The 16,472-nt window shown below is 33.7% G+C and overlaps 4 protein-coding genes across 4 annotated transcripts; 2 read left to right on the forward strand and 2 right to left on the reverse strand.

The window, feature by feature from the left end:
• Window positions 1–1,759: 1,759 nt before the first annotated feature.
• PHYBLDRAFT_189618 (hypothetical protein) lies at window positions 1,760–3,341 on the forward strand. Its single transcript, XM_018439686.1, has 4 exons — window positions 1,760–2,231; window positions 2,302–2,314; window positions 2,392–2,495; window positions 2,593–3,341. Exons 1-4 carry the CDS (start codon window positions 1,830–1,832, stop codon window positions 3,133–3,135), a joined length of 1,062 nt encoding a protein of 353 aa, XP_018283215.1. The 5' UTR covers window positions 1,760–1,829; the 3' UTR covers window positions 3,136–3,341.
• Window positions 3,342–8,459: 5,118 nt separating this feature from the next.
• Window positions 8,460–8,873, reverse strand: PHYBLDRAFT_63572 (hypothetical protein; the record flags this gene model as incomplete). Its single annotated transcript, XM_018441142.1, has 1 exon — window positions 8,460–8,873. One exon carries the CDS (start codon window positions 8,871–8,873, stop codon window positions 8,460–8,462), a length of 414 nt encoding a protein of 137 aa, XP_018283216.1.
• A 2,859-nt stretch (window positions 8,874–11,732) lies between these two features.
• Window positions 11,733–12,137, forward strand: PHYBLDRAFT_63571 (hypothetical protein; the record flags this gene model as incomplete). The annotated part of the gene is made up of 1 exon (XM_018441141.1): window positions 11,733–12,137. The coding sequence occupies one exon, from the start codon at window positions 11,733–11,735 to the stop codon at window positions 12,135–12,137; it is 405 nt and encodes a 134-aa protein (XP_018283217.1).
• A 605-nt stretch (window positions 12,138–12,742) lies between these two features.
• On the reverse strand, window positions 12,743–13,946 carry PHYBLDRAFT_153732 (hypothetical protein; the record flags this gene model as incomplete). Its single annotated transcript, XM_018433237.1, has 4 exons — window positions 12,743–13,048; window positions 13,093–13,319; window positions 13,576–13,686; window positions 13,787–13,946. The coding sequence occupies 4 exons, from the start codon at window positions 13,944–13,946 to the stop codon at window positions 12,743–12,745; spliced, it is 804 nt and encodes a 267-aa protein (XP_018283218.1).
• Window positions 13,947–16,472: the final 2,526 nt, after the last annotated feature.

Raw genomic sequence — 16,472 nt, forward strand, 5'->3', positions numbered from 1 at the left:
ATTAAATGAGAAATAAAGGGTGTGAAAGAGAAAACAAAACAAGAGATGGACATTTTTTTATTAAAAAAAAAGTCGGGAATTCAAAGTGTGCACTTTACCAACCTACGGCACTGTATTTGCCACCATATTCTCCTTTCTTGAATCCAATCGAGGAATTTTGGTAAAAAGTAAAAGCTGGTGTTAGAAGAACACCATTGACGACAGATGATCGTCCCACAGATCGTATATGTGAATCGGCTAGAAAAGTAACAAAAAAAAAAAGATTGTGAAGGATGGATTAAGCATTCAATGTCATTTTTCCAGAAGTGTTTGAATGAGGAAAGAAATCTTTAAAGCAAGAAATCGGAATAATCCAAGTTGACGTCCAGGACGCCATCAGAAATAAATTAAAATTAAAGTGCCATTTACCAAGTTTGTTTGTGTTAGCTACTATCAATTGATACCAGCCTTGTCTTTTATAATTGTTGTAGATCCATTTCACCAAAAGTATAATTTTATTCAATTATACAATTCGGTTGTCGAATGCTGGAATTCATATTGTCATATGGCATACCAGATCAATACAAATAGAGTGCAATCTATTATATTATATTATAGTATAGTATAGTATATTCTTAGAAACCAGAATGTGTATTTGTCTCTATACACATACGCATTAGTATAGACCTATAGCGTTTGTGTTTCCTAGTGAGAGAATATATATTTCTAAAGATAAGAGTAAATTCAACAATCTCTCCTTTTATGGCTGGTCTTTTTAATACAAAAAATAAAAAATAAAAAAATAGAAAAAGAGAGATATAGAGCGGAAAATACTTTCTGCAGATAATGAAACACATGCACGTACAATATATTCTCCTCTTGGGTTTATTTAAAGCCTTGTTAAATAAATATAAGAAATCAATTTGTATTAATATGTATAAGCATATCAGTATAACGTTTTTCAAGAGGGCAATTTATTTCAAACTTGCTAATAATATGGTATGGGATGCCAAGCATTCAAGAAAACTGTTAAACTGCATCCTAAGCCACGTATCATCAGCCATCTTTTTTTATATATATTTACATATTCGTAAATGTAGAAATTAACAGAAAACATCGAATGGTTTGGATCTATTTGATTTAAAATAAACTATGTTTCTGTCTTGTACCATCTACTTTAAATATCAGTTACCATATCGACGTGCCTTCAAAAAAAAAAAAAAACCAAAGTAGGAGCTTAAATGTGATTTTATTTTGCCTGTATTTGGACAATTATTCTTTTGTTAGCTCCCCGAATAAACCACTCGGGAAGCAACTTTCTTTTATCTATATATATATATTTATCATTTTTTTTATCCAAGCAATTCCACGAAAGAAAGACAAAACTCAAATGACCCTTTAAATTGTATTTGATTTCAAGAAAAGGCTTATTGGATCCCAATGTACCGTTTGATATTATATTGCACTAAGAAAGAATAAAGAAAAATGACAGAATTGAGGCAACTACCTTTGGAATAAAGAAATCTAAAACGCTGTTTCCTACACAGAGCAAAACTAGTTATATTTATTTATATAGATTCTTCTCCTTGCATTCGAAATAAACTATTTATATCCTTGCCGCCACTCAAATACATCTTTTAATGGCGGGAGTTAACATAAAGGTTGTACACGCTGTACGATAAAATAGAACGGGTAAAAAAATAACAATAAAAATCGACATATATATATAAAAGCATTGGTATTCAACAAGTTTTTTCTTTCTTTTTTCTTTCTTTCTATTGTTGTTTTTGCTGTTCTCATTAAACAGATCCTCCTTCATCCCTCTTCCTCTTTATCTTTCTTTGTTTGTTATGAAGTTCATTGCATCGTCAGCACTGTTGGTACTAGCATCCATTGTATTGCCTAGTACTTTGGCACAGTCCAGTGAATGGCTGTCCAATGATGCCGTCAGCTATGCAGCAAAGAAAACAACTACTCCAGCAAAGAACTCAACCAGCCATCCTTTGGTCAAGCTCGTAAGCGAAACCCAGTTTTGCTTTTTCTTGCCTCCCGGTCCCAAGCTTGATGTGGCCACTCATGAAGACATCGGTGTCGCACACTGCACAAAGTCAAATGTTATTCCTGGTGTCAAGACTTTCCCTACTGGTTTCATTACCGTTGCTCACTTTCAGCAGACCTCGACATATGTTCAGGTCACTGGTTACATGAACTCCAAGCTCTTTGGACTTATCCCAACCGATGAAGGTGGACAGGTAAATATATACACAAATGCGTGTATAAAGAAGAACATTCGACTAACCTTAAGATGCCTTTGATCTTTAGTACGATAACCACGGTATGCTTCCAAACCCTGTTGTTGTGACTATTACTTTTAAGAGACAGAGAAAAAATTAATATATGTTAATTAAATAGGTAATGGAAAGCCTGTTGGTGCCCAGTGCTCTGGTTACAACTACTTTGTCAATGTTGTTGAGCCTGCCGACAACCGTTACTGCATTCGCTGTTGCCAAAACAAGGTGAGATTCAATTTTAGAAAACAAAAAACAAAAAGATCAAGAGCTAAATATATATATATATATATATATATATAAATAATGATGCACGTTCTATAAGGTTGACTGTAACACTGGTCGCTCTGCTTATGGCTGCATGCGTGTCGTTCCTGGTGATTACAGCGGAAACACACATGTCAACAATGTCTTGTCCGAAATTAACCAAACCCCCGAAGGATCTGGCGAGTCTACAGCTGACTCTAGCGCAGAGGAAGACAGCGAAGTCAAGGAGATCTTGACCGAGACCATTCAATACGCAAAGGACCACCCCGACGTTTCCGAAATCCAGGCCGAGTGGGATCGCATGACCAAGTCTCTGGTCCACTCTTACCCCGATCTTGAGTCCCAGTTGAACGATGTCAAATCCACCACTGACTCTTATACCACCGTTGAAGAGTGGAACACATTCTTTACTGCTTTGGAATCCAAGCTTTCATCAAGCACAGAGCACAATGATGCAGTAGATGACACCACCACCACCACCACCACGCCCACTGCTGCAGCCAGTGCTGAAAGTGATTATGTTACAAACGAGCAGCTGGAACAGGAGATTTCTGATATTAGAGAGGAGTTTAATGAGCGAATTGAAGAGCTCCAAAACTAAAAAAAAAAAAACTAAACAAAAGATATTGGCCACTGTTATCGTTATCATTTATCATTTATCACTATCCTTATTAATACTAACTAATAGAAAATATTAGCCAGTCAATTATTCTATAAAAACAATCTATATATCTTTTTTATATTATGTATTGTTAATGTAAATAAATAAATAAATAAATAATATATATATATATATAATTTACTTGGAATTATTGAATGGATTGTGGGGATCATAGTGACATTTATTAGGTAGTGCATAAGCCTTTGGGAGCACAACATGTAACCGTTAATGTTATTTTCTCCTTTAATGGTTATTTAACAAAAGATGTATAAAAATATAATTGATTGCACCTGCATTCATGTATTTTTATACATAATATTTATTTATACACTATATTTCCAAAAGCAATCTGATATATATATATATAAATATTAAAGAAAAGAATAATTATCCTTTGGTAGTGAAAATTAATACCTGTTTCAAAAAATAACATAAAATAAAATAGGTTTCCTCTTCTTAACAATAATGACGCATATTACATATTTTTGTAACCAAGAAAAAAAAATCATTAGCTGTTTTGAGATTGTGGCACAAAGCAAGTTACTGAGTAGATAAACGCATATATTTATAAATTCCAGTTGTATAAAGAAGTTGAACCAAGTTTGAACTTATTTATTACAGTGTTTTTGCTTTTTGTACTCAAAAGATAGTCCTCATTACTGCCAGACACATGTGTTTCCAAGCCAACCGATTGGTAGTAAACAAATAATAAAAATAAACAGTGGTAGAAATACAGGAACCTTGGTTTATGATGACACTTGAATGAGTGTATCTTTGGGTCTGGGTACTATTGATAGGACATCAAAACTAACGCTACGAGACATTTATAAATAAACAATTATATTTAACCTTTTTGAATAAAAATAAAAAGAAGAAACTTAGTGTTCTCTTTTGATCTTGTCCATAACCATTCGACCGTGTCAAACAAACAAAGAAGATAAAAGCGTGGTTGTGAAAGGGAAGAGGGGTAGGATTTATAATTCCAAAGATTTCTTCACCTACTAAGTTTGTTTCTTTGTATGTTATTTTTTATCACCTTAAATTTTGATGTAAAGTGACAGATAAGACTGATCTTTAAGGAAGAGCATGAAAAAAAAAACTATTTGCTTTCTTTTTTGTTGGCATCTTTGAAAGACATTAGATCCCAAGATGTGTATTGAGAACAGTTTTCCTATAATTGTCTAGTCTCTGTATGTCTGTTTGATTATTTATTTATATTGCCTTGGATCAATTGGATCTAACAAGTAAACTAACGGAAGCTTTGATTGCAAGCATTCTTCTAGTTTGTCCTATTCAACCTCCTATTTCAGAAAAAGAAATATTCTTTGTGTGTGTGTATTCTTTTTTTCTTTTATGTCGAAAATATGTGTGGTTGGACATGATTTTGAATGTAATGTATTGCTATGGAAATAAAATGTATTTTGTTGGTTTATTATATATGCAAAAATAATTTTGGGAAATAATGAATGAATCAAAACATGCTGTCAAAGGTAACAACATTTGTCTCGTATGTTGGTCTTATGCAGACTCAAGACTATCTCAAGCTACACCAGATATATCTATAACTATAAGACTCTTATTGAAACAAAAAAAGCATTATTTACTTTTGTGTTTATTTGCGTTTAAAAAATATAATATAAATACATAAGAACTTACGACTAGTTGGTGTGGACAGACTAAAATGTTCGGACAACTCTGACTGTAGTCTTCTTTAATTTCCTATTGGATTGAGAATATTATGCTTTTAATTGAAGAGACGTGCCATAGGATTAAAGGTCTAGAAAACCTGACAACAAAAGATTCTTAAATGATGGAAGGTGTGATATTATGGACACTTCAATTTTATCTAATATAGATTTGAACGTTTTAGTCTGTCCACATCAACTCTAAGGTAAGAGTAATGCTGATGAATACATTTAGAAGAATAAATCAAGTAAATCACTCAAAAGCTTGAATTTCTTTTGGTTTATGAATTTATCAAATATGTCCATTTTTTCCTTCTGCTTTTGGTTTTCTTTTTGGAATTGATCATGAATAATTGACCTTTCTTCATTTTTACTAACATTAAAATCATTATATCTTAAAGAGAGATAGAGAGAGATGGAGTGAGGAAAATACTATGATTTATACCAGTATATATATATATATATATCATATTATGATGTTAAAAAAATGAAATAAAACAAAACACTTCTTTAAATAGCCATTTTATTTGGCACAAAGTAATTTGAGGATAAATAGTACATAACCATTATCTTTCTTACCTATTGTATTTCTTTGTATAAGAGTGCCATGGCAAACAAATTCTATTTGATTTTGTATGTCTTGCTCTATCATAAAAGCAATCCCCCTCTCTTTCTCTATATACATGTACATATATCTTTCTCAATCCATCAATATATCCGTCTTTCCAAGAATTGCTCCATTGTAATGACCCAATTTTTATATTTGTTTGCGGTGGTAGTGATGAATATGATGGTGATGATGATAATGCTAATAATGATAATGATCGTGGTGGTTGTAGTTGTAGTTGTAGTTGCGGTTGTAATGGCAACAGTACTAATAGCGGTTGTGACAGTTGAATACGATAAGTAACGCTTGCTACCTGAATTCGGTTCACACTTCATTTGTATTTGATCCTTTCTATTTCTATTTCTCTATTTTTTATTCTTCTTCTTATCTCAATCCATTTTTTCACTTGACTGTGTCTTATCCGTAAACACATCATTTTTTATCCATCCTCTTCCTCCTCCTCTTCTTACACACTTTATGTGTCGCATGATGCATATATATATATATATATATATACCTGGGTGTGTACTTGCGCATTTTTGTATGTGTGTATATATATAGAGAGAAAGAGATAGACAGAGACAGATATAGAGCGAATACACGTCATTGAGGGGGAGAGGGTTTTCTTTCTTTCTTTCGTCAAATACGTTTTTGTTGGAGTACTGGCTGCAATTCTTCGCGTATTCTCGAGGACTTCTTGCGTCGACCCCCATTATTATGAAGATTTACTTTGAAGATGTGTGTAAAAGATGATATAAGGCTATTGGATGATTTCATGGAACTCTTGGTAGGCTTGGAGCTGCTTTGATTATTGGTATCTGGCGGTAAAATAGCATTTCCAGGTTGGTTACTCTGTGTATTTTCTGTTTGGACGGCAGTAGTATTTGTAGCAGTAATATCGACAGAAGTAGCAACCATCGGAGTAGTCGTTGTTGGAGCACTAGTTGTTGGAGCACTAGGCGTAGCAACAACAGTTGTGGAAGTAGCAATTGTGGTAGCAGTCGTGGTAGTAGCAGTTGTAGCAGCAGTTTTGGCAGTAGTTTTAGTAGTCTTAGTCGCAACACGAAGAGGAAGAGGAAGAGGAGCAGAAACAGTTGCAGGAACTGGAAGAGAGGAAGAGGAAGAATTTTGTTCAGCTTTCTTTTGCTTATTTTTTGGTGCAGCCGTTCGAGCCTTTTTGGATATAGGTGCCGATCCCTGGATCTTGCTATCTGTGGCTTTTGATTTGGAACGTCCTCTACGATTTGATGGAATATCAACTTTGAAAGTATGTGTGTACGTCATCTTGGGAGTCTCGACTTTAGGAGGAGGAGGAGGATTGGCGGATGGAGCAGGAAGAATCTTTTGGCACTTGGTTTTTAATGGTATTTCACGCACCAGCTTTTTCTTTTTCTTACTATAGCTATTACTACCACTACTGCTATTATTATTGGTGCTGTTGTTGTTGTTGTTGTTGTTGTAGTAGTAGTAATTGTTGTTGTAGTTATTGTTAGGTTGTTGATTCATGATCGGTACAATTGGCGGGGGATAATATAATAAAGGTCGAGGATCATTAACTATCACCATTGGTTGGGGTTTGTACATATAAAATTGATCTTCTCTAGGCCTTGGAACCTCTTGAATATATTGTGAGCTATTCGGATCGGCGGGTCTGAATACAGCAGGGTTGGTCGGGTTTTCGTAAGTTTCTGGAGCAATTTGTGTAGCAGTGCTAGCAAAAGTAGCAGTACTAGTACTAGTAGTAGCAGTATTTGCATTAGTAGCAGTCTTTTCAGTAGTATCCGTAGTATCCGTAGTATCAGTAGTAGTGTCAGGTTTTGAAGAAGGGTCAAGTTCGGGTTGTTTAGAGTGGCCTGACGACACCGATGAAGATAAGACTTGAGAACTGTTTGGCTGTTTGTGTTTTAATTGACTAGTTGAAGATGAAGTTTCAGTTGGTTCGGCACTTTTTGGTGCTATAGTTCGACGAGTGATCTCCAATGGCTGATCGGCTTTGATTCTCTTTGGTTTGATTGGGATATTGACTCTGAATGTGTGAAAAGATGATGGCTTGGAATAATTGGGTGTACTATTAGGTATCAGAGGAATGTAGGTAGAAGGAGGTTGCCTATCTTTGGGGCTAGCTCTTGTACGTGGCCTTCCTCGACGATGACCAGGAATATTGACCTTGAATGTGTGCATGGTGACAAAATAAGATATACTAATGGTAACGATAATAGGGGTGATATTTTTCTTTCTTTTTTTTTCAATTTTTTTTCAGTCTATTCTATTTTATTTATATTATATGTGTATATATTGACCGAAATGTCCCGCCGGCTCATTTATTGGCCTACTTGGCTAAAATGATCGGAGAGCACAAGAAATTTCGAGTGAGCCAAAAGGAAATGATGCTTTTCTTTCTTTTTTTTTTGTCCTTTTTGTCTATTTCTCCATTTTTAAATTTGCATTACGAAAGAGCAAAATGTTTTTTAATGTTCCTATATGTTTTCCTAGCATATTTCTAGAAGCCATACCCGCCAAATCCTGATAGTTAAAAGCATCGATAGTTGATTTACTTGAATTTTATCAAATAAACCAGCAAATCGCATATTAAATACTCTGTCTCTATCTATCCTTATATCTACATAAATATATCTAATCATCTGGACTTGTGAATATTCAAAGAGCAGAGTTAAAATCTTAGCAAATTTTATTACATTTTCTTCTTTCTCTTTGAAAAATGATTATTATTTTGATAGTCAGAAGATGAGATATATGGGGATAAGATCTATACATACTTTATATCGAAAGATTTAAAGTAAAAAAAGAAGAGAATTAGAATGAATGAATGAATGAATGAATGATTATACACAGTAAAAAGACGCTCCTCCATAAAAATAAATAAAATAAAGGAGCTAATATTAATAAAGAAAATTGTACATTGTGGTTAAGAACGTCTGGTTTTTGAGATCACAAAGGTTTGCGCACTGTTTTCAAATATAGTAAGGGATTATCGGAGGATCTTGGTCAGTGATGGTCAGGTTGTAAACGGTAGACAAGACAACAAAATCTCTAGTGATATCAACAGAATAACCAGAACCGAGTTGTACATCTAACGGAACCACGATTCCAACATATCCTATACTGGATTCCGTGTTGAGAGCCAGAATTCGGTTAAGTGTAGGTGGGTTTCCAGGGTTCATTAAATTGACGTTAAATGTGGAGATGCCATTTTGAGAAAAACTCCAGGACACAGTTTGACTTGTTCCAACTTTCCAAGAAGTATTCGGCAATGGTGCAGTCAAGACGGCAATAGGTAACACCTCTGATTCTGGAAGATCGATTGGAGCACCATTTATGGAGAAGGATATAATCAAGAGTAGAAAAGATACCAAGGTGGTCTTCATGATCAATTAAAGCAAAAGAGAGAGAGAGAGAGAGGGTTTGTGTGTGTGTGTGTATTTGTGTAGGTGTATTTTCTTCTTAAGTTTAAGGCGAGCACGTATTTATAACAAATCCTTGTCTCTTGTGGTTCTCTATTTATGTAAATTGTGCTTACAATAGCTTAGCTAACTGTGGCGATTATTTATATACACAGACCTTAATTGTTTCTTTTTTTTTTCTTTTTGACATTCCTAGCCTGTTCCGTGCCACCCATTACATATTATTATATATAAATATATTTAAATCGTTTTGATCATCTTGCTTTGTGCTGATTTATGATGTGACCCACCGTACTGTACTGTACGGCGATGTGTTTTATAATAAATCTCTTTTCTAAAGGTTAATATTTAATATCATCCTGTAAATACTCAGTATTTTGATAAAAAAAATTGATGAATTGAAATGACAAGTAGACACAAGGATATTGTTTCGAAACTTCTTTTTTTTCTCTATTTCTTTTTATGGTTCATAATAGTCACTCTCTTTATTACAGTTTCTAGGGTTGTACAATGTATGCCACAGTACGAGGCTTTGTTTAAGTTTGAAGCTTAAATTTTCTCTTTTAATTGACTTTTATGGATAAAATATTGCTCTTCTGGAGAACCATAAAAATTTAAGAGCTTTTTTTTGAATTTTTCTTCTTCTTCTTTTTCTTCTTGAAACAGTACAAGGTATTACTTTGGGCTTTTAAGAAGTCAGCCGTAATTGTGTCATTACAGCTAAATACACACACATGTGCAAATGTGGATATGTATATATTAAAAATAAAATGATACTTGCTGATATTACTACCTAGTAGACTTGTTCTAAAAGTGTGGTACTCGATATCATTGCATTGTTGAGATCAAACCAGATCCAATGCACAGTTATCTTGATTCAAGATATTTAATTGTATATACATATTAACTTTTGTTCCCATCTTAATATATATATAGCTGGTATTATATAACCCGAATTATGACCATTGTCTAGAAACAAACACAAATATCCTTCTTTGATTTTAAATCCTTAAAAAACTTTTCCGAAAACGACAGATTTTATTACCAAGACAACCATTACACCCCGAGCTCAACCGAGACACATGAGTACATGTATACACATCTTTTAGCCCATTATCAGCTGTAGTTATTCAGAGCAGCTGTTAAATACAGAAAAACTCACATAGATCCGTGATATAATCAAGGGAAAGAAAAGTAACTTGGCTTTCTCCAAAAGAACCTTGTTGGTCTGCCAGGTCATTATATTTGTAGCGTATAACAAAGATACTACCCAAACTAAAGTAAACATAAAAATGGCTATGTGTGTACCGTAGAGCAGTTGACTTTGTTCTACCGAATATACCATAAATAATCTTATTTTGCTTTTGTTTTCAACACTTACAAAAGAGACATCAAGTGCGTTATATCAGTAGTTGCTCATTGTAGTTTTTTTTAAAATAAAGGAGGCAAAGATTGTATATATAAATATAGCTACTGGTACCAAGAAAGAAGGATTGTTAATACATTAAAGTAACTAAGACTAGTTATTGATTATTAAAATATATAAAAGAAAATAAGGATTGTATAATGACGGTATTGAAGAGGATTCTTCTTGCTTTTCTTGCTCGTAGCGACACCGAGCTATATAAAAGAAAGCATCGGGCACTGTTTCAACAAAATTAAAAAAGGAGTAACTTTGAAAGTGTATTCAAGGGTTTGTTAAGACATATGCCGCAAATACTACATATTTTTTTGAAGATGTAAACTATAGATTAAGCTGCTCCTTTTATACATATATAAGAGTCTGATAGAAGGCCTCACTAAATCCAAAACAAAGAAAATAGAGACTGAAATTAAATTCGAGCACAAAGTCCAAGATCGGACGGGATACACAAGATGAGCAATTCTAGTAGTACAATTAAAAAGACGAGGGAATGTCTTTTATAGGAATATCTTGCTTTTGATTCCCAAATAATACCTGTGCACTATTTAGTCTCCTAATAACAACGGTGGGATATTCAAAGCCGTTTTGTGGCTATTTAGAATTTATTACTACTATCAGACTATTAGTAATCTCTCCAAAACAAAGAATTGTACATAGTCAGATACGGCCTCTATTTTTCTATATATTAATATATACGAACTAGTTTTTATGACACAAAGGAAAGGAAAAAGAATCCTGATTTTTCAACTCGGGTCTAGAGACGAATTTGAAATATATATATATATATATATTAGTGAGGGGTATAGGAAGGGTTGATTGATTTTTATTTTTATTTTGAACGTGGCTGCGGGGAAAGTTTGTACAGTCTTATTGACACACGGATAGCCCATATATTTTTTTTATTTAAGCTATATCTATAGGCATATCATCACTTTACTCTTCTTACTCTATCAAATCGCTTTGGAAATGAATATTCCCACAATATTTATAATAGATATTGATATTTAGTACATGTAAAATGGCTTGTATTATTATTTTCTTATTTTTTTTAAAAAAAAAAACAACAGCCGTCTCTTAATGAGAGTAAGATGGGCTTTACAATATACCTGCTCCATTGAAACCTTTTGTAGGCTCATCTATGCCCTTTTTAAAGAAGATGTAATGAACGCCCCAGTGGTTAGCTTTACCTACTACACCTATTCTACAAGCACTATAACTAAGCCAAGTATCTAACGGAATTATCCACTTATAGAAGAAGTGAAAGTAAAAAGCTATACATACATACATATATACTTACCTACTTGCCCGCTAGTATATCAGCCATTTATTGAATATAAATACAGCTGTGTTATTCATGCCCTCACTACACATCCCAAAATCTATTTCTGCCAATTCTTGTCATGAAGTTCAATTTCTTGCTGCCTCTTCTTCTCTTCATTGCCATTTGTGCAAATGCTGCCCCATCATCAAGGCGCTATCGCTTTAAACCTTTGCACATCACTTCGCCAGCACGTGGAAGTACTCTGATAGCCGGAAGCGCCGTTACCATGGCATGGACTACCCCTATTCTTCCCACACCTAATTACAAGGTCAATCTTTTGAAAGGAACCAGATTATCTTACTCTCATGTTGCTACTCTGTACACCGATTTCCATTTTCCTTACGTCAGTGCCACCGTATACCTACCACAAGGTATTGCGCCTGGATCAGACTATATGCTTTCCATTGGTACCGGTATTGGAAGAACAACATTTTATGGCCCACTCCGTATCGCAGGCTCTGATCCAACTCAAACCCCGGTTTAGTTTATGCTATCAAGCAAAAAAATAAATAGCAGAGAAAAAAAAAGAATATGTATGAAGATAATAATAATAAACAAATAGTCCAGTCATTGATAGTCTGATTTGTAAAAATGAGTATAGTTTAATAATATACGATGTAGACCGGCGTCCCCAGCGGGACTGCATTAAGAAATAACCATACTATGAAAAGAAAGAAAAAACCGTTCGTCTGAGTTTATTTGGATTTTGTTATTATAAAGGTTTATTGTAGTAATAAAAATAAAATAATAGTAAGGAATATATCTTGAAGCCATATTTTTTTTGGGGGTTTGTATTTTGATATTTTCAAAAAGGAAAGAAATTGTTATACTTTGTCATATACACAATTGGTATTGACAATTTTTAAAAAAAATTATTAAAATATTTGAAAAAAAAAGTAAAAAAAAAAACCATAAAGATAAAGATAAGTATAAGCAGAAATAACGTGAATACAAAAAATACAAAAATAAAAATAAAGCATATAGAAAAAGATTGCCATATTTGGATAAAGGCATAGGGCAGAAAGCATATGATATGGAACAGATTAGTTAATTTCTAGAAAGCACTTCATTATAAACAACATTGTTTATTTAGACATTGCTGGTTGCTTCGGTAGAAATACTGTCCATATCAACCATGATTTTTACTGAGTTTGGAGTTCGGACCCAAGAGAGAGCGACATACAACTGCCCATGACCAAAGACATGGTCGGGAAGGTACAAACCAACTTTGTCAAGAATCTGGCCTTGGAACTTGTTGATAGTCATGGCAAAGGCAAGGCGGACTGGAAATTGACATCGCTTGAACTCAATGGACATGGTCGATCCAGTTGGGTTCAGCTTGATTCTTGGGATAAGCACCACCTTTCCAGCACTTGATCCAGTTACAATGGTAGACTTGATGACATATCTGCCAAAGTCATTGCATATAAGGCGGGTACCATTGCAGAGGCGGTAGTACGCCGGGCCATGTTGTGAGTGGTAGTTAACTGGCCGGGGACAAAATTGCAGTTCCTTTGGTTGTTAGGGCACTGCAAGCTGTTACTCCGTTGGTGACCAATTCCATTACAGCTGAAACAGCGGGAAATAACAGTGGCAGTGGTGGTAGTCAAATCCAAGACTCTCTCAACATCAGAAACTTGCAAAGCCTCAAAAGCGGCAGTTAGATCTATAATAAAAATATTAAAAAATAATTAATAATTGTGGCAATTTATATATAATTTTAAAAATTATCTCTGTCGCTCTCTGCAGTATATTGTTCTGTGAAGGAGAGGTCAATTGACAATAGTTGTGTGGGCACAACAAAATCCCGGACAGCTTCAACTCTTGGTCTTGAAGCAGCAGCTAAATGCAGAAATATATAGAGTAGAAAAAATGATTAGAATTTTTGCTGAATATTAATCAATTACACTTTATTTATTTACCTCGACTACTCTCTGCAGGATATTGGGCAGCACGGGAGAGAGCATTGATTTCTGCCACAGTAAGTACCACAGAATTCTGAACAGCTTCAACTCTTGGTCTCGAAGCACCAGCTAAATAAACATATAAATGCAGATGAAAGCAAATAAGTTAGAAACTGTGCAAGTCGATCCGATGAATTAAAGTAATCTGTTTTAATGTTATCTCTAATACTCTCTGCTTGATATTCTTCTTGGGCAGAGAGATTATCACTGGTTCTCTTTTGGGGGATCAAGAGAGTTTTGTGTCTTGGGTTCAAAGGGCAAGAAAAATTTGATCTCCTGCTGTGACCCAATTGTTTACATGAAGCACAAATAGGTCCAGCAGGAGTCATATTGATGTTTGATAAATTGTAATTGGTTTTGTAATTAAGCTAAATTCAAGTGTAAATGGAGATAGAGAAATAGTAAAGAATATATGTAAGATTATTATTTTTCTGAAAGACATGAACTTTACAGGGACCCTATATATACTCCTTTTCAAAATAATGATTGTACCAATAATGACAGACTTGTCATAATTTAAAATAGATTTGAATCATATGTAAATCAACAATGTGCTGAAGTAATATGATAATTAGAATAAATTCAAGAGAATATCTTCAAGTAATATTGAATAATAGAGTAAAATCCATGTGTTAAGACGCAGTAAGATGACTTCTTCAAGTAATAGTAGCTAAATTAAGTAAAGTATAGCTGTAAAAGTTCATTACAATGTCTTATTTATATATAATTTATAAGTATAATAATAGTAATAATAGTTGGTAGTAATAAGAAAAAAAAATATAATTTTTAAAGATGTTCAAAGCAAACAGTGATTTAATAGTAAAGACATTTTGTTATATGGACATGATTTACATTACAATAGAGATTTATCAATAATTGAGATATTAAATGCAATCGAAAGATGATTAGATTCCATATAACTCACGTGCAGAGCACCTCTCTTTCTTTTTAATGGTTTGATGTAAGTCATGTGATTTATAACTTCCTTTCTTTTTAACTGTTTTATAAAAGTGCGATCGTAAGTCATGTGATATACAGGGCCGGTTGATTTTAATAATATGTATGATGATATATATACTAGGAGCTTCGCTCCCTCCTCCCCTCGGGGGGGGGGGGGGGGGCTTTATCCTACAGGCAGTTAATATATAACTATTCCCTACTGCGTTATTCTAATGGGCACACAATTATATCTTCTATTGTGTAAGATTTCATACCCATTGAGGTTTCTCCTAAATATGGAAATTTCTTGTCGAAACCAAAATTTCTATTGGCTTAGAGTATGAATTGAGATTAAACATGAAAAGCTTCAGATTTGGGTGGCAAAATGATGAGACATATGCCAGAAAAGGATGAAATAATATTTTTGTGTACCATAAATAAAATTCAGATGATATAAATGTATGAAATGGGGGGAGAGAGAATGACAGAGAGTTGGAAAACAGAAGATTTAATTGGATAAAATTTATTGGAAAACATAATTATTCTCTAACATTGTAAGAAATGGCAGGTATTAAACTACCGACCTGGCAAAAATCGTTAAAAAGTGCCACCTGGCAACATTCTTCTGGGCCAATAGAGCTTCAGTATTGTTGTAAATGAGTATTGACTACTGCTGTAATTGAGAATAAGTCTGAAGGAAATAATATAAGGCCTCAGCTATTCCAGTCAAAGGTGTCTACCAATTACTTTATTATTTAACACACAGATTTATCATGCATGATAGTGATTATATTTCATATGATGATACAGTGGTCCCTCGATAATTTCACGCCCCTTTAATTTCACGCTTCGATAATTTCAAGGCTCTGAAGACCCAACTCGAAAAATAGGGCTTAACTTTCACGATTCTCATTAATTTCACTTTCACGAAATTTTTTGGCCTTGAATCCTTAAAGAAAAAAAAATTAGCCAATCAGACGAGAGCAATATAGTTATAGCTTGGTTTAAATTTTTTTAATTCTAGCTTTTCACGATTTTGTAATTGACATCAATGTCAAGTGCGTTAAGTTTTCATGCCAAACACTGGGTTATCAAGTTGTCATCTAGCTTACTTCTTTTAAATTTTTTTTTTCATTTTTTTTTTTAGAAATAAAATAAAACTATATGTGCTATATTTTGATTAAGTTTCATTTATTAATTGTTTAGTAAAGATTATTCACTTGAAAAATATAAATATAATTCTAATTTGTTTGTTATAAAAGTTTTTATTGTAGATTTTATTATTTCTATCTGTCATTACTATTTATTGTTATTTGCAATTGTTACTATTTACAAACATATTACAAAATCAAGCTTTGACTGTACTTGGCTGCTAACTTTTTTTTTCTATTTTTAAATGAAGAAAAATATATTTCTTATAGAAAATTGTTTTTATTTTATTTGAAAAAGAATAAATTTTAAAAAGACTTAAAGAAGCTGGTTACTTTAGTTTGCTTTGAGTTCGCGGTTTTCTGGAACTTGTTTCTAAGGCCTTCAACCTTACTGACGAAGTCTCTGTCAATATCCTCGTCTTCCAAGATATCCAAAAGCGTGCAAACACACTCAAACTTGTCCGAAGCAGAATAAGTTCTCTTGAAAGGAACTGCTGATTCCACTTCAGCAATTTCTTCATTGCTGTTGTTGTTGGCTGCATTGTCGTCTGCGTCATACTCTTTCATGACAATGTCAGCGATCTCATTCTCATTGATCACTCTATGAGTGCATTGTCTCTCATAGAGTGGATCTGATTCGCTGGTCGGACAATCTTCCAGAGACAGAAGACCTGATCCAGCAATCTTGTCCAGGGTTTCTTGTAAACCCTCAACGAGAACCTTTTCAGCCAGACTTTGCTGAATCATAGCCTGGTTTACATCTAT

Source organism: Phycomyces blakesleeanus (assembly GCF_001638985.1).
Source record: "Phycomyces blakesleeanus NRRL 1555(-) unplaced genomic scaffold PHYBLscaffold_50, whole genome shotgun sequence".
Classification (NCBI taxonomy): domain Eukaryota; kingdom Fungi; phylum Mucoromycota; class Mucoromycetes; order Mucorales; family Phycomycetaceae; genus Phycomyces; species Phycomyces blakesleeanus.

Bases quoted from the DNA above. Each gene is read 5' to 3' on its own strand.
- PHYBLDRAFT_189618 (XM_018439686.1), top strand. From the start codon at position 1,830: ATGAAGTTCATTGCATCGTCAGCACTGTTGGTACTAGCATCCATTGTA. The intron at 2,496-2,592 runs GTGAGATTCAAT...ACGTTCTATAAG, and splicing joins TTCGCTGTTGCCAAAACAAG to GTTGACTGTAACACTGGTCG.